A 22239-nucleotide genomic window follows, 5' to 3' on the forward strand; every position below is an offset into this window, starting at 1 on the left:
TTCAAAAATATGTCAATAATGTTTTAATGCATAGTTGCAACATGCACTAACATATGATGAATGTCAAAGAGGTTTGGAACCTTTGTTGTCTTCGTTTCTCTAGAGAATAGCGATTTTATAGTGGTTAGTCCACTAATTTATGGAGTATTGTGAAGTTTTATTAAATTAATTGATAAAAAAATTAAAATGATGTCCATGTACCATGAAATAGAGTTTAATATACATTAATACAAACGTAGAATATGTTTAGAAATTTTAAAACAACAATAAAGATCATAGGCATCAGTGAATAGAGCATTTAGCGAAAAACTCAATATTTTTGTTGGGGTTAACACGTAGATTTTGAGAAAAATTCAAAAATATGACAATAATATTTTAATGTATAGTTGCAACATGCACTAACATATGATGAATGTCAAAGAGGTTTGAAACCTTTGTTGTCTCCGTTTCTCTAGAGAATAACGATTTTATAGTGGTTAGTCCACCAATTTAGGGAGTAATATGAACTTTTACTAAATTTATTGATAAAAAAACTAAAATGATGTCCATGTACCATAAAATAGAGTTTAATATATATTAATACAAATTTAGAATGTGTTTAGAAATTTCAAAACAACACTAAAGATCAGAGGCTTCAGTGTATAAAGCATTGACAGAAAAACTCAATATTTTCTTAGGGGTTAACACATAGATTTTGAGAAAAATTCAAAAAATGACAATAATATTTTAATGCACAGTTGCATCCCGCACTAACATATAATGAAACTCAAAGAGGTTTGGAACCTTTGTTGTCTCCGTTTCTCAAGAGAATATCGATTTTATAGTAGTTAGTCCACCAATTTAGGGAGTATTATGAAATTTTACTAAATTAATTGATAAAAAAATAAAACGATGCCATGTACCATAAAAGAGAGTTTAATATACATTAATACAAATGTAGAATGTGTTTAGAATTTTTAAAACAACACTAAAGATCATAGGTTTCAGTATATAGAGCATTTACCTAAAAAACTCAATACTTTCATAGGGGATAACACATAGATTTTGACAAAAATTCAAAAATATGAAAATAATGTTTTAATGCATGGTTGCATCATGCACTAACATATGATATAGGTCAAAGAGGTTTGGAACCATTGTTGTCTCTGTTTATCTAGAGAATAACGATTTTATAGTGGTTCGTTCATTCACCAATTTAGGGAGTTTTACGACGTTATACTAAATTAATTGATAAAAATTAAAACGATTTCCAAGTACCATGAAAGATAGGTTAATATACATTAATACAAATTTAGAATGTGTTTAAAAATTTTAAAACAACACCAGAGCATTTACTGAAAACCTCAATATTTTCGTAGGGGTTAGTTAACACATAGACTTTGAAAAAAATTCAAAAAGATGACAATAATGTTTTAATGTATAGTTGCATCCTGCACTAACATTTGATGAATATCAAAGAGGTTTGGAACCTTTGTTGTCTCCGTTTCTCTAGAGAATAGTGTTTTTATAGTGGTTAGTCCACTAATTTATGGAGTATTGTGAAGTTTTATTAAATTAATTGATAAAAAAATTAAAATGATGCCCATATACCATGAAATAGAGTTTAATATACATTAAGAAAAATTAATATACCAGTGTAAGATCTTATGTATCTAAAATTCTTAAGAAAATATTTTGTTGTATAAGTGGTGGGATACTTTCTATAATCAAATTATTACAAATTTAGAATATGAAAGAAAAAAAAACAGATTTTGACTATGATTGATACATAGTCCCGCCAAAGTCAAACTTTACATATATGTTTTCCACCAACCACACAACACAATTAATATAAAAGCCGAAGCAGAAAGACACACCACTTTTTAAGTCTTACATCACTCAGCCATGGGGAATATCTTCTGCTACTTAACCACAGGATGGAGAAGCAATGTTCCTCCAGCGACGGAAACAACTACTGTTCAACCACGATCACAATCACAGAGTGTAGTTAATCAATCTGTATCCTCAGCCTCGAAGTCGATTTCGAACCATTCTTCACCCAAAACTATGGCAGAGCCGTATCGTAGCGGAAGAAAGTGAGATTAAGCCAAGTATGATGAAGCAGAGTTGTTATTGGTGAACGGGACCAGTTATAAGTTGTACGACATTTAATAATATCCAAACTTTATGACATGTAATGTAATATCGTGCAACTTTGTGATCATACTCTTACTTTTATTTTATACAATCCTTCTTCAATATATATGTGTTCTCTCTTAAAGTGCATTGCTTCTTATTTTTTAGTAGACATAAAACAGGGAAGAAGATAAGACAAAGGCAAAGGTTACATTCATCGTCTCGGGCCGCTTAAACACCAATATTGAAAACTAACTTTGACATTTTACGAGTTACGACCACCTATGTACTAGCAAAAATGATAAAATACATGGCTGTAAATAAAGATATATACACCATGTACGACACGTTGACAAAAAGTACTAAGAATCAATTCTATTAAAACAGAAGCAATAAAAAATCTACTTACAAAAAGTCATAGTTGGACCAATACATTTATTTAACTTCCTATTATTTTGCATATAACAAATTTATCTACTATAACATTTACACTCTAACTTAACATATTATTATTTTTATTTTTAAAATAAATTATCCTAAAAGATATTCTGATATCCGTAAGAATCTTATTTAGGATTGTATTATTGATAATATCTTTTACCTAAAATGTAAATTTTTTTTTTGATGAAATGTGAAATTTATTGATCAAAGTAAAAGAATAGACATTTACAATGGGAAGTAAAAAACTATAAGCTATGAGCTATACACAAGAAAATGCTCGTAATAGACCTATGTATAATCAAATACCTCAAACCAGCGTTGCATCAGCCCAGCTAACTTATGATCCGGTTTGTATCGTAGAGAATTGATTCGGTTTTGTATGGCCTTGTCAATGATTCGGATAGCTTGCTCTGTTGTGTGATAACTTTTCTAATGTCTCCGGTCGTTCCTCTCCTTCCACATGTAATAGATGCATGTCTGAAACACCATTTGGACAAGTATCTTGTCCATGCTGCTAAGAGAGTTTCTAGTAACAAACTGCAAAGTGAGACTCCAATCAGGATTGATCCTTCTACCACATAACCGGCCTGCAAGTCTGTTCCAAACAGTGAAGGTAAAGGGACAAGCAAAAAAGATATGGTCCCTCGACTCATCCCTTTCTCCACACATCAAGCAAATTTGCTGTATACCCCAAGCCCTCATACGCACTCCGGTTGATAAGCGATCCTTTATTGCCAGCCATACAATAAAAGAGTATCTAGGAACGCCCTGTGGAAACCATACACTCTTGCTCCAAACCACCTTATCCTTCTTCACCCGTATTTGATCCCAAGTTTTATTCGATGAGAAGTGTGATTCATAAGTGTTCTCCGCATGCTTCCATAGCACCACGTCTCTGCCATGCTCGTCAAGAGGTACCCTTTCATTCTGGATACGGTCATGAAGAGCATGAAAATGCCTACTCCTGTTCCCCCTGATGTTCCATCGCTGACGCATAACTGCTTCACTAACTCGAGCGGTTCTCGCAACTCCAAGATAGTACGTACCCACATCACCCGTAATGTCCAAGAGTCTCCCCATCTTCAGCCAGTCATCATACCAAAAAAATGCAGTGTGCCCATCATTAATCTCAAACCGGATGAATGGATATGCCAACGTTCTCAACTTTAGCAGCTTCCTCCAGATCCAAGATTTCCTCCAGTGTGCCAGTGTAAATTATTTTTCAAATAATAAAAATGCTTAATTAATATTAAGCACTATTATAAATGAATATTAATTCATTTTTTAATTGATAGAATAATAAATAACATTTTATAATATTTATATATGCATAATTTATATTCATAATTAAATATTACACCAATTAATAAATATAAAATAACTTAATCCAGTTATTAAATATTTTATAAATTATAAAATTAAATATTTACATATACATATTAACATATATTTATGAATTTTACAACATACTTCAACTTATTAAAATAAATATTAAAGTAATATATTTAAAGTAACAAGTAATTTTATATTTTAATATTTATATTTAAATTAGAATGTTAAAATATTATTTAATATATTTGAGTATTATTAATATAAATACTAAACTTAGTTGATATTACTATTATTTGATTATATGGTACATCGACCTATAGGTTATGTTTATCATTACATTTTTGGTGGATTATTTATTAAATATGTAACTTTTTATTAAGTATGAGACGGGTTGAACGATATGTAGTTTATTTATATTATAATTTTAAAGCTTCAAAATATAAGTAAAAATAATACGAGGCATGTTATATAAAAGATTTATTTTCATAAAATAATATTCATATAAATATATTTTAATTATATACACTTTAAAACAATTTTAGGTAAAAATACATATATGTAAAATTTCTAATTTTTACTAAATAAATTTTCAAATGAAAATTATTTCTGTGCTTTCGTATCGCGAGTCAAATCTAGTCAACGTTTAAAAAGTAAATAGTATATTGTTCACTAAACCGACGGATGTCAAGACCATACATGATTGAAGATTTATCATCATTTTAACTCAAAAGGGTCCCACAGATTCATCTTTTTTACTATTTAAACGGTCTTGTTTCTAGGTTTAGTTACTTTTGAACTAAGGATGATGGATGGTGAACAAGATACAACTCGTCGCCAAGTAGAAGAACATGAAAATGGTTCCTGCCAAGATGTTTCTCGTGCTGTAATGGTAGAGTTTTTCTCTGTTTTTAGCTGAGCCCTTGAGGTCTTTTTTTGGTTTTAGGTGTGATCTTCTGCATAAGACTTTTAATGGTTTCTCCTTGATGGAAATTTTGTGAGGGAACTGATACGTGAAACCAAGTGAATAGTCTTCTTTTTTTTGTGTGTTTTGTAGAATGGAGTTTCTGCTGAGATTACTGAAGAGATATCACCGAGCCAACACAACACGAAAGGTGGCGGGACCTTGTGTTTGATATACAGTTGAGAGAACAAGAAGACGATTTCCTGAGAGCAAATGGATCCTTTACTCTTCCTACTCCTAGTCCTGTCACCAAAAGGTTCAACTTCTCTCCTATGCAAGTCCTAGAATCGGGAGACGCGTCGGATCCATGAGTCCTTCCTCGTTAAGAAGAAGGACTAGTCTGAAGAATGTCTTTAACTTCAAAGGGCAGAACAACAATGCAGATATTGAGGAAGGTGTGGGTTTGGTGTATGATGGCAGAGATAAGTATAATATCCCAAGAACATGGTCTCTCACTAATCTCTTAACTCCTAGAAAATTCAAGCAGACAGAGTCTTTACCGTTTATGATCAAGTTACATCCATGGTCAGTATCCTATCTTAAAGAAATTGGTTTACTATAAGCAAGGGAGATAGACTTGTACATGTGTTATTTTTGCCAGAAAAGAGAGCGTACACTTCCTATACGCCGTACACGTTCTGTCCCAACGCTCATCGACAATGATGGTAACGTGAAGCCGTCAGGCCTTATACGTGTGATTCCTACATCTCGTGGGGATACTAAGAGTCTAGATATGATGCATGCATCAAAAACGAGTAATCTCAACTGCTAAACCTCTTTCATCATGTGTAACAACCTTACCTTATATATTTAGAGATATGTGTTCAGATGAAGATGTTCCTGAAGACAAAGGCAAAGGTTACATTCATCATCTCAGGCCGTTTAAACACCAATATTCAAAACTAACTTTGACATGTTACGACCACCTACTTACTAGCAAAAATGATAAATACATGGCTGTAAATCTTTATATATAAAATTGGGTTTGCTTTCTTCCTAGGCTGTCCACGTAGGCGGACACGTCACTAATTCGAGTCTTGAGAACTCGATACGTGTCCGCATCCAAAACGCGGCGTTTCATTAACTTGGAGTTGGAGATCGTATGGGCTTTTGGTGTAACTCATAAACATGCGGGAATATTGTCGTGTGAGCTTTAGATCAAATTAAAAATAATACTTTTAACAGTATACTTTTATATTTTAGTAAACAAATAATGGCGTATTCTTCGTCTTATGTATACGTCATAAAAACAGCTCTTATGATATTGTTGATATTCAATACGATCATACCGGTATGAAAATTAATGTAAATCAACAGAACCGAGTACGATGATTTTAATTGGATTTACATGTGTCGAAAAGACAATAAAATATTTTTGTTTATTTTAATGTATAAAATAGCCCGTAAAAACCAAAAAACTAGATGAACCAATAGATTTATAGTATATTATGAACTTACATATAAATGTATAATATTATATAGTGAATGCAAAATTGAATTTACTAATTTGATATACATATGCCGAGCATTTAACATATGAATAATGTTTTAGCAAAAAAAACATTGGAATAATTATTTGCTTTACCCATTTACATCAATTTATTTTTTAAGGTCCATGATTTCACGATAAATAGTGCTCCTAACTTTTTTTTCATACAACAGCGCAAACATATTATTATATATTACTCATACTTAGCTATTTGAATAAACGAACACTCTGATATTTGAAAATTTTAAACGACTCCCTTTGTACGGTAAACGGTTTCATTTCAAAGTATTAATACACCAATGCAAAAATATATTTTGCAAGATAATTACACGCATCTGCATCATAAGCTATTTATTACATACGAGCATTGATGCTACAAAAATGTAGAATGTGTTTAATATACATGCTAGCATGGATGTCCATGTACCATGAAAGCGAGTTTAGTATACATTAATACAAATTTAGAATGTGTTAGATTTTTTTTAAACAACACAAAAGATCATACGCTTTCAGTATATAGAGCATTTACCAAAAAAAAAACTCAATATTTTTGTAAGGGTTAACACATAGATTTTGAGAAAATTTCAAAAATATGACAATACTATTTTAATGCATAATTGCATCTTGAATTAACATATGATGAAAGTCAAAGAGGTTTGAAACCTTTGTTGTCTCTGTTTCTCTAGAGAATAGCGATTTTATAGTGGTTAGTCCACTAATTTAGGAAGTATATGAATTTTTACTAAATTAACTGATAAAAAAATAAAACGATGTCCATGTACCATGAAAGAGAGTTTTTTATACATTAATAAAAATGTAGAATGTATATTGAAATTTTAAAACAACACTAAAGATCATAGGCTTCAGTACATAGAGCATTTACCCAAAAAAAACGCAATACTTTCATAGGGGTTAACACATAGATTTGGAGAAAAATTCAAAAATATGACAATACTGTTTTAATGCATAGTTGCATCCTACACTAACATATGATGAAGGTCAAAGTGGTTTGGAACCTTTTTTATCTCTGTTTCTCTAGAAAATAGTGATTTTATAGTGGTTAGTCCACTAATTTAGGGAGTATATGAACTTTTATTAAATTAACTGATAAAAAAATAAAACGATGCCCATGTACCATGAAAGAAAGTTTAATATACATTAATAAAAATGTAGAATGTGTATTGAAATTTTAAAACAACACTAAAGATCATAGGCTTCAATATATAGAGAATTTACCAAAAAAACGCAATACTTTCATAGGGGTACACACAGATTTTGAAAAAAAAAATCAAAAATATGACAATACTGTTTTAATGCATAGTTGCATCCTGCACTAACATATGATGAATGTAAAAGAGGTTTGAAACCTTTGTTGTCTCCGTTTCTCTAGAGAATAACGATTTTATAGTGGTTAGTCCACTAATTTGGTGAGTATTGTGAAGTTTTACTAAATTAATTGATAAAAAAAAAATGATGCCCATGTACCATGAAATAGAGTTTAATATACATTAATACAAATGTAGAATGTGTTTAGAAATTTTAAAACAACACTAAAGATCATAGGCTTAAGTGTATAGAGCATTTACCGAAAAACTCAATATTTTCGTAGAGGTGTTAACACATCGATTTTGAGAAAAATTCAAACATATGACAACACTGTTTTAATTTATGGTTGCATCATGCACTAACATATGATGAAGGTCAAAGAGGTTTAAACCCTTTGTTATCTCCGTTTCTCTAGAGAATTGCGATTTTATAGTGGTTAGTCCACCTATTTAGAAAGTATCATAAAGTTTTACTAAATTAATTGATAAAAAATTAAAATGATGCTCATGTACCAAGAGTTTAATATACATTAATACAAATGTAAAATGTGTATATAAATTTTAAAACAATACCAAAGATCACATGCTTCAGTATATAGATCATTTACCAAAAAAACTCAATATTTTCGTAAGGGTTAACACATAGATTTTGAGAAAAATTCAAAAAAATGACAATATTGTTTTAATGCATGGTTCCATCATGTACAAACATATGATGAAGGTTAGAAAGGTTTGAAATCTTTGTTTTCTCCGTTTCTCTAGAGAATAGCGATTTATAGTGGTTCATCCACCAATTTATGGTGTTTTATGAAGTTATACTAAATTAATTTCTAAAGAATTAAAAGATTTCTATGTATCATGAAAGAGAGTTTAATATACATTAATACAAATGTAGAATATGTTTAGAAATTTTAAAACAACACTAGAGTATTTACCGAAAAACTCAATATTTTCGTAAGAGTTAACACTTAGATTTTGAGAAAAATTCAAAAATATGACAATACTGTTTTAATGCATATTTGCATCATGCACTAAAATATTATTAATTTTAAAAAGGTTTGAAACTTTGTTATCTATGTTTCTCTAGAGAATAACGATTTTATAGTGGTTAGTCCTTAGGGAGTATTATAAAATTTTACTAAATTAATTGATAAAAAATTAAAATGATGCTCATATACCATAAAAAAAGAGTTTAATATACATTAATTAAAATATAGAATGTGTTTAGGAATTTTAAAACAACGACTATCGCATTTACCGAAAAGTTATTCGTATGGGTTAATTACTCGTTACGGGCCCATTAAAAAGCCTTTTTATAAAAAAAAAAAAAATAAAAAAAAAATAGAGAGTGATCAAATTCAAACCAAGGGGATCGGGTCACTCGCTTGTACTAAACTCAAAATTTGAATAAAAGTCTTCTCTCTCTCTCTCTCTATTCTCTAACATACACACACAGAGATGGATTCGAAAACCCCATTGAAAACCAACATTCTCAATTCGTCTTGCGTTTCGAAAGTGAGGGTCGTCCTTAGGGTTCGTCCCTTTCTCCCCCGAGAGATCTCCGAAGTCCAGCCGTGTGTTTCCGTAATCGACAGACACCATGACAGCGAAGTGGCGGTTCATCTCGAAGATCCACTTAGCTGGTAACCCTCTTTCCCTTCTTTCCAAATTGATTTATGGATTCTGACGAATCGGTGGTTTTACTGTGGAGCCAGTCGGAAGGAATGCTACCAGCTGGATGCGCTGTTTCACGGGAGAGATGGTGATGAGAAGGTGAGGCAGATATTTGATAGAGAAGTAAATCCTTTGATTCTGGGGATTTTCAACGGTTTCAACGCTACTGTGCTTGCCTTTGGAGCTACCGGAAGCGGGAAGACGTTTACCATGCAGGTCGATTCGCTTTAAGATTTCACAGATTATTTTGGATTTCATGGAGTTTTGCCTTTGATCTTTGCTATAAAGACTTGATTGATATCTGCATTAAAGATTTATACTTGACTTTTGCTTGGTTTTCAAAACCTTTATCACGTTTGAGCTCTAAAATGCGTTTCAAAAGACTATACCTTTTCTTCAAACTAGTTTGTTTGTTTTTTCTGTAAATTGCATCTTCATTATAGCAAATGATGTGTGGTTTCAACTCTTCTTGCATTATCTGTCTCAGGGAACCGATGAGCTGCCTGGCCTTATGCCATTGGCCATGTCCACCATCCTGTCTATGTGCGAGAAGACAGCAAGTAGTGCAGAGGTTTCGTATTATGAAGTTTACATGGACAGATGTTGGGATCTCCTAGAGGTTAAAGCCACCGAGGTTGCTATTTGGGAAGATAAGGATGGACAAGTTCATCTCAAGGGACTGTCTAGTATCCCAGTTAACTCCATGCCTGAGTTTCACGAGGCGTACTCATGTGGCGTCCTGCGGAGGAAAGTTGCACACACTGGTCTAAATGATGTCTCTAGTAGAAGCCACGGAGTGCTTGTGATCTCAGTACTCTCGGAAGGTGGTGTCACTGGAAAAATCAATCTCATTGATCTGGCTGGTAAATTTCTTCCTGTTTTCCAAGTATTTAATTGTATACCATCTTTCTCTTTAACGTTAACTCTACACGACTTAAGCAGGTAACGAAGACAATAGAAGGACAGGCAATGAAGGAATCCGTCTGCAAGAGAGCGCCAAGATTAACCAGTCATTATTTGCATTGTCCAATGTGGTTTATGCACTGAATAACAATCTGCCGAGAGTGCCTTACAGGGAAAGCAAATTGACTAGAATATTGCAGGATTCACTTGGGGGAACAAGTAGGGCTCTCATGGTAGCATGCCTGGTAGGAAGATAATTGTTTTATTGTTTTACAGTGAGGTTCATTTCTTTGATCAGGAAATATCCTATGTCGCTAATGTGCTGAATATGTTTGTTCGTTTCAGAATCCTGGAGAATACCAAGAATCTCTTCGCACTGTTAGCCTCGCTGCAAGGTCTAGGCAGATTTCAAACGTTGTGTCTATGAATCCCAAGGTTGAGACCCCCAAGGTTAAAGTAGACATGGAAGCAAAACTGCAAGCTTGGCTGGAATCAAAAGGCAAGACAAAAAGCTCGCATAGGATGATGCCTATACGTTCTCCGCTGATAGGTACAAATCAAAGTTCAATATCTCGAAGCTCGGTCAAGAAACTCGGTGTTCATAGATCAGCCGTTGCAGGAAGTGCCAAACTTACTGGCAAAGAACAGAGGTACCCCTTTGAATGGTTGAGTTTATTAATCATTCCATATGCCAGAACCTCTTCCCTCACAACTTATCTGTATACAGGAACGCATTTGTGAGTGCCAGGAACTTATTTGGTGGGGAAATCTCTGATGCTTCACAGTTATGGGTAAGCTGATCCTCTTGTGAAAAACATAGACATTTGTATATTATATTGCACGTTTTTGACTTATACCTTTCATACTACTGAACGGGAAGTTTACATTTAAGTATTGGAGTTCTTTGAAAAATCCAGGAACCAATACAGAATCTGCACTTAGCTTCTCCAACCAAAGAAGATGAGAGAGAGACATCTGGCGAAGAGAGTCTGTTGGTATCAGAGGCAAGCTTGAGAGGTTTGCTGCTATACATGAACCACTTGTTTGTTTAATATTTGTGGACGTTTTCTTTTAATCCTCACTTTGGTTTACGTTTATGTTAGATAACCAATTGGAGGTCGAGAAGAATTATAATGAACTCAGTCCTCTTCGGGAAGCTCTATCTCCGATAGACTCAAATGCAATGACCCCAAAAGCACCTCTTCTTTCTGGAAACGCTAAGAATTTGCAGATGAGTGGCAATTGCCAGAAGTTCAATGCCTGGAGCACTAATTTAAAGGTAGGAAGGAATCAAATTTTTCAAAAAAAAGTAAGGGCTATTATGTTGACAAGACTTAGAAATCTGATCCTTTTGGCAACTTTCTTTTCATTTCACAGACTTCCCTCGTAAATGAATATATTCACTTCTTGAATACAGCCAACAGGTAATAATAGTGTCCAGTTTCATCTGCCTGCCTTAGATTCTTTATAATCCTTTGGATCTCATAAGAACTAACTTTCACCATTTAACTATGTTTTAAAACACAGAGAAGAGCTACTGGAGTTAAAGGTAAAGCCGCATGAATTTACATAATCTCTGCTTCCGTAGTCAACTATTGGTTTAACTCCTTCACATGGCTCTGTTTCATATTTTTTCTCAGGGAATTGGAGAGAAGATGGCTGATTACATTATCGAACTCAGAGAAACAAGCCCTGTGAAATCGGTATCTCATTCATTATTCTCCCCCAAACTTAAAACTATCTTTCATCTACTAACCAAATGTCTGAATATTTCAACAGCTTGCTGACTTAGAGAAGATCGGCTTCACCTCAAGACAGGTACACAACTTATTCAAAAGAGCCACTGAAGGTATTCTTGAGAAGCCACTTGCTGCTTCCACAACAACACCTTAGTTGTTGTCTTTATCAAAACAAGAACACTTTGGTTTCTTCACGAATTTGTGTATTGTGTTTGGAGAAGTTTCATTATGTTTGTTCTTGTCAACGCTTTATAACCAGGGAGACATTGCTTTGATTTTAGTTTGTGTATTGTGTAAGACAGAAGCAAACTTAAAATTTCTGATTACTCAAAAGACTCAAAACCCATAATATTTTGGTTTATATATATAGTCACAGAGATACAACATAAAGAGATATCTTATGACCAAACCATAAACACACACAGACAAAGGACAAAGAAGACTTATGTCGCCGGCAAAACAACCGGAGAAATCAGCCATTATTACACAAACATTTAGATATATTGCAGTCTTAGGGTCTTATATGATTCTTCATTTGCAGGTGCAAGGGTTGCACTTGCAGTCAGATCCACATTTGCAGGCATCGTTCTCGGCGACGAAAGTCTCGCCGGAAGCCTCGTACTGAGAGTTCATAGCCGGAGCAACGCCGAGGACAAGAGTCTCGGTGGTGGTGGTCTCGCCGGAGAAGCCCAAGTCTGGGTACATTTTGCAACTGCACAAAGATGGAAATGGTGCATCAAGAATTATAGAAAATTTAAGCTATCAAAACAAGTCACGATCACTCAGAACACCACAACAGAGTCGTGCATGAAGCAGAGATTGACAACTTTAGAAAGAGGGTGATCAAGAATCTAGACTTTACCCTCCGCAACCAACGCACTTGCAGCCAGCTCCGCATCCACAGTTTCCTCCGCAGCAAGACATTTTCTCTAGAGAATCGGAAGATGGAAAGTTTTTAATTTGTCTTGATGAAGGTTTGAAACAACAAGTGAATGAAATTTATAATACAGAGGAGTCTCCTTATTTATAGGCTAAATGAGAATGTATCAGCTGTCCACCTGTCACAATCTTAGATCACTCTTACAACTTTCAAAATAAAAATCAATCATCTTATTAATTTAAGTAGCCATGGACAAAAAGACCGGAATCAAAGAACCGGACCGAAATATCCGAAATCAAAACCTGAACGAAACCCATATACAGTATTTCTATATCTAAAATAATCGAACCAGAACCAAATCGAGAACCGAACATGTACCCGAGTATCCAAAAAGACAAGTTTCAGCATTCTGATATAAAGTAAAATGGTTTCTATATTATTTTCTTGGGATGTCACCATTAAGGTTCAGCTTTTATGCCTTACTCCTTTTGTTTTATAGGTTTTCTAGTTTATAACTTAAAATTGGCTCTAAATTTTAGTTACACAATTTTTGAAGCTCAATTCTTAATGTTGATTGAGTGTTTACATAATAATCCTTATTTTCAAAAGATATACAGAGAATATAAAGTTCATAAACTAAATAAATATGTTTCACATTTAACAATTAACACCTAAATTGACATTCAAACTTTTATGTTTCATTATTTTTCCTTCAGAATCTCAACAATTTTCCCTTTGACTTGGCATATCATATTTGAATATTTAAATATATGGTTATAGACTGATATTACAATGGTTTTGTCTTGTTTAGGTGATGCTTGAAAAGATCTTGTAGGTTCTGGGTATTGGTTTAGATAAGTATCACTTTGGTTGATCTCGTTTCATTAAGAAAAGAGTCTCTAAAACAAGATGTTGCCAAAGGAAAGTAGTGTTCCAAAGTCTGGCTTCAAAGACTTCTCTGTTCAAATTGAACTGAAAGTACACAAAAGAAAGTATGCATGAGCCAACTTGAGGTGGGTCCATTATCGACCATGTCCATTCTATGTGCGTATTCGAATCGAATCTCTCCTTTTGAACACTTTCTCTAAAATCGATCTATAAAAAAGTAATGGAAAAGTTAGGAGAACCATCCGTATGGGAATATTGCAGTGTCGATAAGTCTAATCCCTACAAAAAGTTAAAAGAGTGCTTGTATGAAAGATCATTGCTCTAAAACTTTAAACTATAAATGAATCTAGAACTGCAATTCTGAGCCGGTAACTTTTGTATTCTTCTTCACAAACGAGTGAGCGAGGAAAGAGATCATAAAAGGAAATTGCAAGTTGATGATTTCCTTATTAAAATACTAGAACAATTCCAAACAGGTAAAAAGAATATCGCCCACCGTGGGACTCGAACCCACGACCACAAGGTTAAGAGCCTTGCGCTCTACCAACTGAGCTAGACGGGCTTTTGTTAGATACTGTAAGTGAAGCAGTAAGAGCTTAACATCGTGTTTTATTCCTCTACAGTCAATTTTACACACGAACTTCATCACAACAAAAAAAAAAATCTCATACAAACAACAAGTTCTTTTCTCTCTGTTATGTACCTTAAACTCCAAGCAAAACAACAACAACCCAAAAAAATGAAGAAATGATTCAAGTTCTCGAGTGCCCTATTAACCCGATACAAGCAGCTCTTCGAGGAGCTCCTCGAAGATTAAATCCTCAACTTCAATCCCCACACATTCACTCTCAAACTGCAAGTCCATCCACCCATCCTCTCTCGACAAATCCCTACTCATAATCTTATCAAAAGATTCCTCGTTGAGTGGCTTGTAACGCAAGTAACAGTTTATCCTAACCCAAACCTCCTTCAAAACACTATACCCCACTGGCATTGGATGGATTCTACACAGTGATGATAACGGTTTGGGACAATAATGGTAAGACCTTTCGTAGATTTCGATTAGTACCTCGTTGATTAGATCGAAGAGAAGCAAGTGGTTGCAGTTACCGCCTTCTTCTTCGTTTCTTGAACATTCCGGATCTTGGATCATACAACCTGTTGTTGTTGTCACTTCTTCGTAGACTAATGGATCTAACGGCTGGTATTCTGATTGCCACATTGAGAGCGATTCAGGTGCGTTGAAACCAGAGATCTCGAGAATGTCTCTTACATAGTTGAACTTCCCTTTATCTTGTGCTTCTACCTGGAGGACTTGGTCGATCTCTGCTGCTGGTATGCTTTCTAATTGTTTGCTTCTAGAAACACTCTCTGTATCCGAATCTGCTAAGAAACAAGTTTGTCATTATCAATCCAAGTGACTAGAGTAAGGCAATGAGATCAAAAATCTCTATATGGAGAGAGTGACTTAATGTTTAATATTTACCTAGTGGCATTAGAGATTCAGAAGCAATCTCATCAAAGGTAGGACTGTCTCCTGATGATTCATCCAAAGATTTTGTTTCAGGTTCCACATCAAGCATAAGAATTTCTCTGTCTTGTTCTGCTTCAGAAGAAGGATCATCTGTAGTCTCAGGCATTTCATGTTCTGAAGACTCAGATTGATCTTCTGAGATCTCTGAAATGTCTTCCAAAACATCTTGTTCTTGTTTGAGTGATCTACTAAAAGTTGTAAGTTGGCCAGGAAGGTCCTCAATCTTCAAAGCATAAGGAGATTTCATTTCAGGTGATGAAAGAATCCTTCCCAAGACTTTAGGAACTCTCTTCTCAGAAGGCACCGCCGACTCCTCAAGCTCAGCCTCCAATTTTTCTGAAGTATTATTATTCTTCTTCGCTTCTCTTTGAACGCTACTTTCATACAGCTGAAGATACCTGTCAACAGACCCACACAGAGACGATGTTCTTCTTATCTGCTTCAGTTTCGCGCCTTGCGCTTTGTTGGCAGGACTTCCTTTCAAAATGTCATGCCTCAAATCTTTAGAAAACCCGTACTTTCGAGGTACTTTGTCTAAGACAGCATCCATAGTGATACGGTGTTTCTCGTTCTTGTTCTCGTTAATCACATGCTTTATCTTCTGCCTTAGATCCTTGAAACGTTTGATCACCACTTGGTTCTTTCCTCTCTTCCTCGTGTAACCAGAACCAGATAAATCCTCTTCATCAGCAGATTTTTCCATGGCTTCATTAAACGTCTGAACCCCGTCTGCTCTGTGTTGTGCAGCAATGGAAGGAGAAGACATTGACTTATTCTCAACCGAGTCAAAACCATTGTTATGATCTTCTCTATTGCTACCATGAGTAGGGAATGATCCAGCTTTAGTCATTGTTTTGGAGCTAAAAGATTGTTGGCTCTGGAAATGCCTGGCTAGCGGAGAGCCTGGATCCTGCAGAACTTTTAGCAAGAAGTTTCTATTCATGTGTATCAAATTGAGAGCATCGAGACATGACTTCGCACGTCTAGGAGACGTATCATCATCCTCATTCTCAGTATGTCTCAGCTTTGGATCAAGCCAAGCTTCCTCCTCATCATCCTCCTTCTTGGAATCACTTTCATCAAAATCTGGTTTATTTTCGTCAGTATCATCAACTGGAATGTTATCTAACTTAAAGTCTTCGCTGTCACTGTTGCTTGATTCCTCGGACATGAGATAAAGCGGGTTCAACGAACCAATGGCGGGTGAGATGCCAATCGTCTGGTTAAAGACTCGGTTACGCTCATCACCGTTTGAGGAATTCTTATCAGAAGATTCCACCAACTCACTCAATGAGTCCTTCTCTTTTGGGTTTGATTGGACAGGATAAGTAGAGCTTCTTCTGTGGTGGCGACCTTTCTTCTTAGACTTGTCCTCGATTACAAGCGCCTTGATCAGAGCTTTGACAGACCTTTTGATCTCAGAATGTGTTTTTCTCCGCTTCTCTTCTGAATTGAGATTCTTGGACTTGTCCTCTGGCTTCTTTGGTTTCTCCCCTGAGTTAGACTCTTTGGACTTAACTGCAGAAGAACTAGGCTTCTTTGGTCTTTTCACTGAGTCCTGAAGCAATGAAGCCAATGGTTGTGAGAGTTGATAAGTAACTTTTATCTAATGCATATCAAAGTTTGTATGGGCTTACTACAATAGTTTCATCTTCCACCTTGCTCTTAGATACGGAAATACAATCTGGAAACAAAAAAACATGGTAAGTATTATAAACAGATGTAGAACCATGGCATTAGTTTAGGCGCAATGCTCATGAGGTTATAAAAAGCTAATGAAAAAAGGAGAGACTAATTATAGAAGTTAATCATTACCAGCAGAAGCACTACGTGTACAAGCGAGGGGTCGTTTGTGAGGAAGACGTTTCTTGATGTAACGCCAATGGTTGTGCTTAAGAATGTCAAAGAGACCCCACATGAATCCAGGATGGCTTTGTATTGGGGAGCATGTCACTTTCTCACGCAACTTCCTCCCCATTCTGATTGTTGCAGCCTGTGTGATCTTTAACAACTCACTCCACTCCACTCCACCTACAATTTTCTTTAAAATCAAACCTGAAAGCAAGTTCCAAACATAAACACATATCAATCTTCTGCCAAAAGTATGAGCCTGTATTTTTTTTTTTTTTTAGTCTGTATCAATGTCTCTACCATATGAAATGTATTGGATCATTAACCGATTATGAAGGCCAAAGGTTATTCTGAATTCATTCCGTAGTGAAACGTAATCATAATCTTCTTTTGTTATCGTAATCAGAGGCAAAATGTAGTTAATGTCATCTAAACACTATCAGATTATGCCATTTTTACACACAACCAAAAAAACAATTATCTCATTTTCCAAGGCGCTCATCAATATAATCACAGAAACCGAGGAAACGGAGTCAATTTCATTTACCTGTTGGAGATGAATTTCTACAGGATTTTCGTGGAGCATCTTCTCGGTCGTCGTGTCCATGGCGAAATCGAAAACGAGAGAGTGAGAGGAGAGAGCGGAAGCGTGCGTAACATGAACATTGGCCGTCTCGCGAATTTTTGATTTATTTGTTTTTAAAAAAAAATATTATTAAAGGACAAATAAAAACCACCTCCCCCATTAGAGTAGTACTATGTGGCCCATTATTATTCGTAGCCCATTATGGTTTAAGGCCTTTTACATTTAGCAACCGGTTTTGAGAAGAAGCATTTGGTGGCTCTGGGTGTATACATATTTCTAATTTCAGAAGGTGAAAGGACAAGTCGAATCGAATCTCACGATTATTCAGATCTCTTTCTTTACAGATTTGACTCCACAAGACTTATTCACTATCCCAAATTAGCATTTTGCATGATTTCACCTTGTTTTCTGCAATCAAATCTTCATAGAAACACTGAAACAAATACTATTATGAGATCGTCATTTAGTACTGTTTTTTTTTGTTTTTTTACATATAGTTTTTTTTTTTGTTCTAAATACTTGTAGAGTTCTTTTTACCATTTTCACAGTAACGTAATGATTTAAATGAGCTTTTCAAATAATTTAGTTAATTGGTAGCTACGAGACTTCAACACTTAATTAAGTCATTTGACTTTTTGCCAATGTATATTTTAATGCCTCTCCTTTATCTTCTTCAAAAGTCAACTCCCTACAAAAAAAAAACAACCTGTTTTTATAAAATTCTGAACAGAAAATATGGTGTGTTTATATTTGGTTTAGTTAAACTCAAATTGTATAGAGCATCACTAATTCAGAATGTTGACAGGGGCAAAGTTATACACCCTCCTCATTAGTCATTACCTTATTTTAAAACTAATTATTTTTGTATCGTTAGTTAGTATTAAAATAGTAGAAAGCATAATGTCGGAAATAGTATATTGAAGTAGTATAATTTTACTAATTCCACTAACATTAGAATAAACCAAATTCATAAAGAATAAACTTTCAAATGTCAACTCTCTCTCTCTCATTCTCTCTCTCTTACATAGGTGGTGACTGTCTCTTCTTCTTCTTCATTTTGGTTCCACCATAAATTAACCAAACTCCATTCACACCATCGATCTCCTCCTTTTATGAACCATCGCTTCATATCTGTGTGTTGTTACTTACTTCTTTGACAGATGGGGAATGGAGTCACCACTTTGAGCCCCTGTTGCACCGGCACCGTCGCCGGAGAAATCTCCCGGCGATACGATGTATCTCTCGTCCACGACGGACTCGGCCACTCCTTCTGCTACATACGACCGGACGTCACCGGAGTAGCAGTGTCGCCTTCTTATACGCCGGAGATTCCTCTCCGATCAGAACCTATCCCAGAAACCACCACTTTCCGATCGATCTCCGGCGCGTCGGTCAGCGCGAATCCGTCAACAGCTCTCTCCGGTTCTGCGTCGTCGGATTCAGACTGTATGTACAGCTCAGCCTCCGCGTTCGAGAGCTCTGGTAACTTCGCGTCTCTCCCTCTCCAGCCTGTGCCGCGCGGCGGCTCCACGTGTCAGTCGGTCCGATTGTTAACGAGCCGGGTCACGAGTCGGGTCCGTTTGAGAGGAGGTTCTTATCGGGTCCGATCGAAAGCGGGTTGTATTCGGGTCCGATAGAGTTTATGAAAAAGAATAAGACAGAGAAGAGAAACCGATGAAGAAGAAGAAGGTAAGAAGAAAAGCCTCACCGGAAAAAACTAAACCGAAGAAAAAGAAGAACTTTCTCACATTCAAAGCCTTGTTCACCAATCTAATCTCCAACAATAAACCTAGCTCGAAGAAGAGTGTGATCGAGCCGATCAACGGTTCTGAATCACCAGACTCTGATCGTCATCATGAACCTGAGATTGTCAACGAGAATCCTAAACCTGATCACAAGCGAGAAGCTAAAGAAGAGGAAGAAGAACAGAGCAAATGCTCTGTTTTGGATGTTCAATGGGCTCAGGGGAAAGCAGGGGAAGATCGTGTACACGTGGTCGTCTCTGAAGAAAACGGATGGGTTTTTGTCGGAATCTACGACGGTTTCAGCGGTCCCGATGCGCCGGATTATCTACTCAACAATCTATACACCGCCGTGCAAAAGGAGCTCAACGGGTTACTCTGTAACGACGAAAAGCTCAGAACTTTAGGAGAAAACGGTGACACTCAAATCGGAAACGTTCCGACAAGGAAGATTCGGATTCGGGCAAAGAGAATTTCCCTGTAACGACGAACATTGACGCGGTTGCTTCCGGCGCAAGAAACCAAGAGAAGAGTGTGAAATGGAGATGCGAGTGGGAGAATAACGATACCAAATCTGACAACGACTGCGATCAGAAGGGATCAAACTCGACGACAACAAACCACGGAGATGTCCTGAGAGCTCTTGTGCAGGCTTTGAGGAAAACAGAGGAGGCGTATCTAGAGCTAGCTGATACGATGGTTGAAGAGAATCCTGAATTGGCATTGATGGGATCATGCGTTCTCGTGACGTTGATGAAGGAGAAGATGTTTATGTCATGAATGTTGGAGACAGTCGAGCGGTTTTAGCGAGGAAGCCTAATGTGGTGGTTGGAAGCAGGAGGCAAAGGAGATGGAGAGATCAAGGAAGTTAGAGAAATGTTTATGAATGGAGCAATAGCGCGTAATAGTTTGGTTCCTCTACAGCTTAACAAAGAACATAGCACACGTATTGAAGAGGTAAACACACAAAGAATCAAATGTTAAGTCTGTGGATTGAGAAACTGATGGGTTAAAATTTTGTTTGTTTAAATGAGTACAGGAAGTGAGAAGAATCAAGAAGGAACATCCTGAAGATGATGGTGCAATAGAAAATGATAGAGTTAAAGGTTATCTTAAGGTTACTCGTGCATTTGGAGCTGGATTTCTCAAACAGGTGAATATTATTAACATTATTAATATATCATGGGCTATCCAAAACAATTTGATATAGACAATTTCCTTTAGCATTATTTGGGTTTTGTAAGATGATTTTATGAACCAACACTTATAGACAAATCTTATTGTATCTAATATTTGTGTTTTATTTTTGTCTCTTTGTTTTTGTTATCAGCCTAAATGGAACGATGCACTTTTAGAGATGTTCAGGATCGACTACATCGGGACATCACCGTACATCACATGCTCTCCATCTCTATGTCATCACAAGCTAACGTCACGTGACAAGTTCTTGATCCTCTCTTCGGATGGGTTGTATGAATATTTCTCTAACCAAGAAGCCATTTTCGAGGTTGAATCTTTCATCTCTGCTTTTCCTGAAGGCGATCCAGCTCAACACTTGATCCAGGAGGTCCTCCTACGTGCTGCCAACAAATATGGTAAGAAAAAATAAAATATTTAATAAATAAGTCAAACTACATTTAAATTTGATTATCTCCAACCAACGTTGAAGTCTGATTTTTTGGTTTGTTTATTTTAGGTATGGATTTTCATGAACTGTTGGAAATACCACAAGGAGATCGTCGGAGGTATCATGATGATATCTCTTTGATTGTTATCTCACTTGAAGGAAGAATATGGAGATCGTCCATGTGAATATTGTTATTATTTTTTCATGAATTGAATCCTTTGAAGAACTAATTCCAATAACTCGGTTTTTTTTTTTCTTTTTCCAATTTGAATTTTTCTCACAATATTTTTCATTTGATGTATTTATTTTTACCTAAATAGTTTAGTGAACAAAAGCGAACCAAAGTGGGCATATACATATCTTTGGCTTTTCTTGGTTTCCTTGTAAATCAAATCTTTTTCTCTTCGCTTGATATAATAGAACTTTATCAAAACCGCAAGTATTCTTTCTATCTCATATCCTAGGTTTCTAACTACAGTACTTACAATTTAATATCAACAGCAACACAACATATGTCTGAGTCTGCAACTCTTTACTATAGACCATTGAATACGTGCGTTGTTGAAATAATTAGTATGTTAGATCTAGAAGATCCCAATGTCAAGACCATATATAATACATACGTGTGTCGGTGTGTGTATACTTCATTTTAAAAATTCCATGCGTTTAACTTCTTTTTAGAAAATATTTCCCACATTTTTCATGGATATATTATATTCCTTAAGAACTTTGTTTTAAAATTCAAACTATTTAAAACCTAAAAAAAAGCCTTAAGTCCCAACTTCGAAGGGTTTGTATCAGTTTCTTTTGATCTGAAAATGTGGAAAGACGTGTTCGGGACGCTTTGTCAATGGTTAGATAAAAACCTCATTTGACATATGATCTATCAACTTATCCATCATACTCACAGTTTTGAAATCAAAAGTTTTTTTCCTCTCAGACTTCCAATAAAAAATATCTTCTTTTACTTTCACAAAGACTTTTGCCTTGTTGTTCTTGTTCACGAAAATATACAAAATGTTACTTTTTCAAGTTTCATATTATGAATGTCAATATGAAGATATATTTCATCATACTCGGCCATAAAGATAGAATATGATCAGCTTCACATTTTCTTATCAGTCACGATATGTATTGACAAATTCAAAATGT

The 22239-nt window shown here is 35.4% G+C and overlaps 4 protein-coding genes, 1 non-coding gene and 1 pseudogene across 7 annotated transcripts; 2 read left to right on the plus strand and 4 right to left on the minus strand.

Annotated features, from left to right (window-relative positions):
- Nucleotides 1-2985: 2985 nt before the first annotated feature.
- On the minus strand, nt 2986-3636 carry LOC125599914. The gene has a single exon (XM_048772940.1). It carries the CDS (start codon nt 3634-3636, stop codon nt 2986-2988), a length of 651 nt encoding a protein of 216 aa, XP_048628897.1.
- A 5410-nt stretch (nt 3637-9046) lies between these two features.
- LOC106433555 (kinesin-like protein KIN-10B) lies at nt 9047-12312 on the plus strand. 2 transcript variants are annotated; one of them, XM_013874383.3, is made up of 12 exons: nt 9047-9306; nt 9379-9553; nt 9825-10200; nt 10280-10485; nt 10586-10890; nt 10968-11031; nt 11158-11257; nt 11344-11519; nt 11618-11664; nt 11768-11789; nt 11881-11943; nt 12020-12312. In XM_013874383.3, the coding sequence occupies exons 1-12, from the start codon at nt 9122-9124 to the stop codon at nt 12131-12133; spliced, it is 1833 nt and encodes a 610-aa protein (XP_013729837.2). In that variant the 5' UTR covers nt 9047-9121; the 3' UTR covers nt 12134-12312. The 2 variants fall into 2 exon arrangements, with proteins under 2 accessions (XP_013729837.2, XP_022567709.2); XM_022711988.2 differs by lacking the exons at nt 11768-11789; nt 11881-11943; nt 12020-12312 and having other exon boundaries at nt 11618-11668.
- Nucleotides 12313-12358: 46 nt separating this feature from the next.
- LOC106433557 (metallothionein-like protein type 2, MT2-4/MT2-25) lies at nt 12359-13071 on the minus strand. Its single transcript, XM_013874384.3, has 2 exons — nt 12842-13071; nt 12359-12691 (listed from the first exon to the last, which is right to left on the minus strand). Exons 1-2 carry the CDS (start codon nt 12901-12903, stop codon nt 12511-12513), a joined length of 243 nt encoding a protein of 80 aa, XP_013729838.1. The 5' UTR covers nt 12904-13071; the 3' UTR covers nt 12359-12510.
- A 1165-nt stretch (nt 13072-14236) lies between these two features.
- TRNAK-CUU lies at nt 14237-14309 on the minus strand. The gene has a single exon. It is a non-coding gene; the product is annotated as a tRNA-Lys (tRNA).
- A 99-nt stretch (nt 14310-14408) lies between these two features.
- Nucleotides 14409-17301, minus strand: LOC125599912 (protein TRM32-like). 2 transcript variants are annotated; one of them, XM_048772939.1, is made up of 4 exons: nt 17097-17301; nt 16922-16965; nt 15234-16839; nt 14409-15130 (listed from the first exon to the last, which is right to left on the minus strand). In XM_048772939.1, the coding sequence occupies exons 1-4, from the start codon at nt 17257-17259 to the stop codon at nt 14520-14522; spliced, it is 2424 nt and encodes an 807-aa protein (XP_048628896.1). In that variant the 5' UTR covers nt 17260-17301; the 3' UTR covers nt 14409-14519. The 2 variants fall into 2 exon arrangements, with proteins under 2 accessions (XP_048628896.1, XP_048628895.1); XM_048772938.1 differs by having other exon boundaries at nt 16919-16965; nt 17097-17298.
- Nucleotides 17302-18487: 1186 nt separating this feature from the next.
- LOC125599913 lies at nt 18488-21392 on the plus strand (annotated as a pseudogene).
- The last annotated feature ends 847 nt before the right edge of the window (nt 21393-22239 follow it).

Source organism: Brassica napus, unplaced genomic scaffold (genome assembly GCF_020379485.1).
Source record: "Brassica napus cultivar Da-Ae unplaced genomic scaffold, Da-Ae ScsIHWf_2059;HRSCAF=2710, whole genome shotgun sequence".
Taxonomy (NCBI): domain Eukaryota; kingdom Viridiplantae; phylum Streptophyta; class Magnoliopsida; order Brassicales; family Brassicaceae; genus Brassica; species Brassica napus.

What these genes read in the sequence shown, in the direction of transcription:
- LOC106433555 (XM_013874383.3), top strand. Translation starts at nt 9,122, where the DNA reads ATGGATTCGAAAACCCCATTGAAAACCAACATTCTCAATTCGTCTTGC. An exon ending in CTCGAAGATCCACTTAGCTG is followed by an intron (nt 9,307 to 9,378) that starts GTAACCCTCTTT and finishes CTGTGGAGCCAG; the next exon opens with TCGGAAGGAATGCTACCAGC. An exon ending in ATCAGAGGCAAGCTTGAGAG is followed by an intron (nt 11,258 to 11,343) that starts GTTTGCTGCTAT and finishes CGTTTATGTTAG; the next exon opens with ATAACCAATTGGAGGTCGAG.
- LOC106433557 (XM_013874384.3), bottom strand. Translation starts at nt 12,903, where the DNA reads ATGTCTTGCTGCGGAGGAAACTGTGGATGCGGAGCTGGCTGCAAGTGC. An exon ending in AAGTGCGTTGGTTGCGGAGG is followed by an intron (nt 12,692 to 12,841) that starts GTAAAGTCTAGA and finishes ATCTTTGTGCAG; the next exon opens with TTGCAAAATGTACCCAGACT.
- LOC125599912 (XM_048772938.1), bottom strand. Translation starts at nt 17,259, where the DNA reads ATGGGGAGGAAGTTGCGTGAGAAAGTGACATGCTCCCCAATACAAAGC. An exon ending in TGGAAGATGAAACTATTGTA is followed by an intron (nt 16,840 to 16,918) that starts GTAAGCCCATAC and finishes TCATTGCTTCAG; the next exon opens with GACTCAGTGAAAAGACCAAA. An exon ending in TGAATCTCTAATGCCACTAG is followed by an intron (nt 15,131 to 15,233) that starts GTAAATATTAAA and finishes GTTTCTTAGCAG; the next exon opens with ATTCGGATACAGAGAGTGTT.
- LOC125599914 (XM_048772940.1), bottom strand. Translation starts at nt 3,636, where the DNA reads ATGGGGAGACTCTTGGACATTACGGGTGATGTGGGTACGTACTATCTT.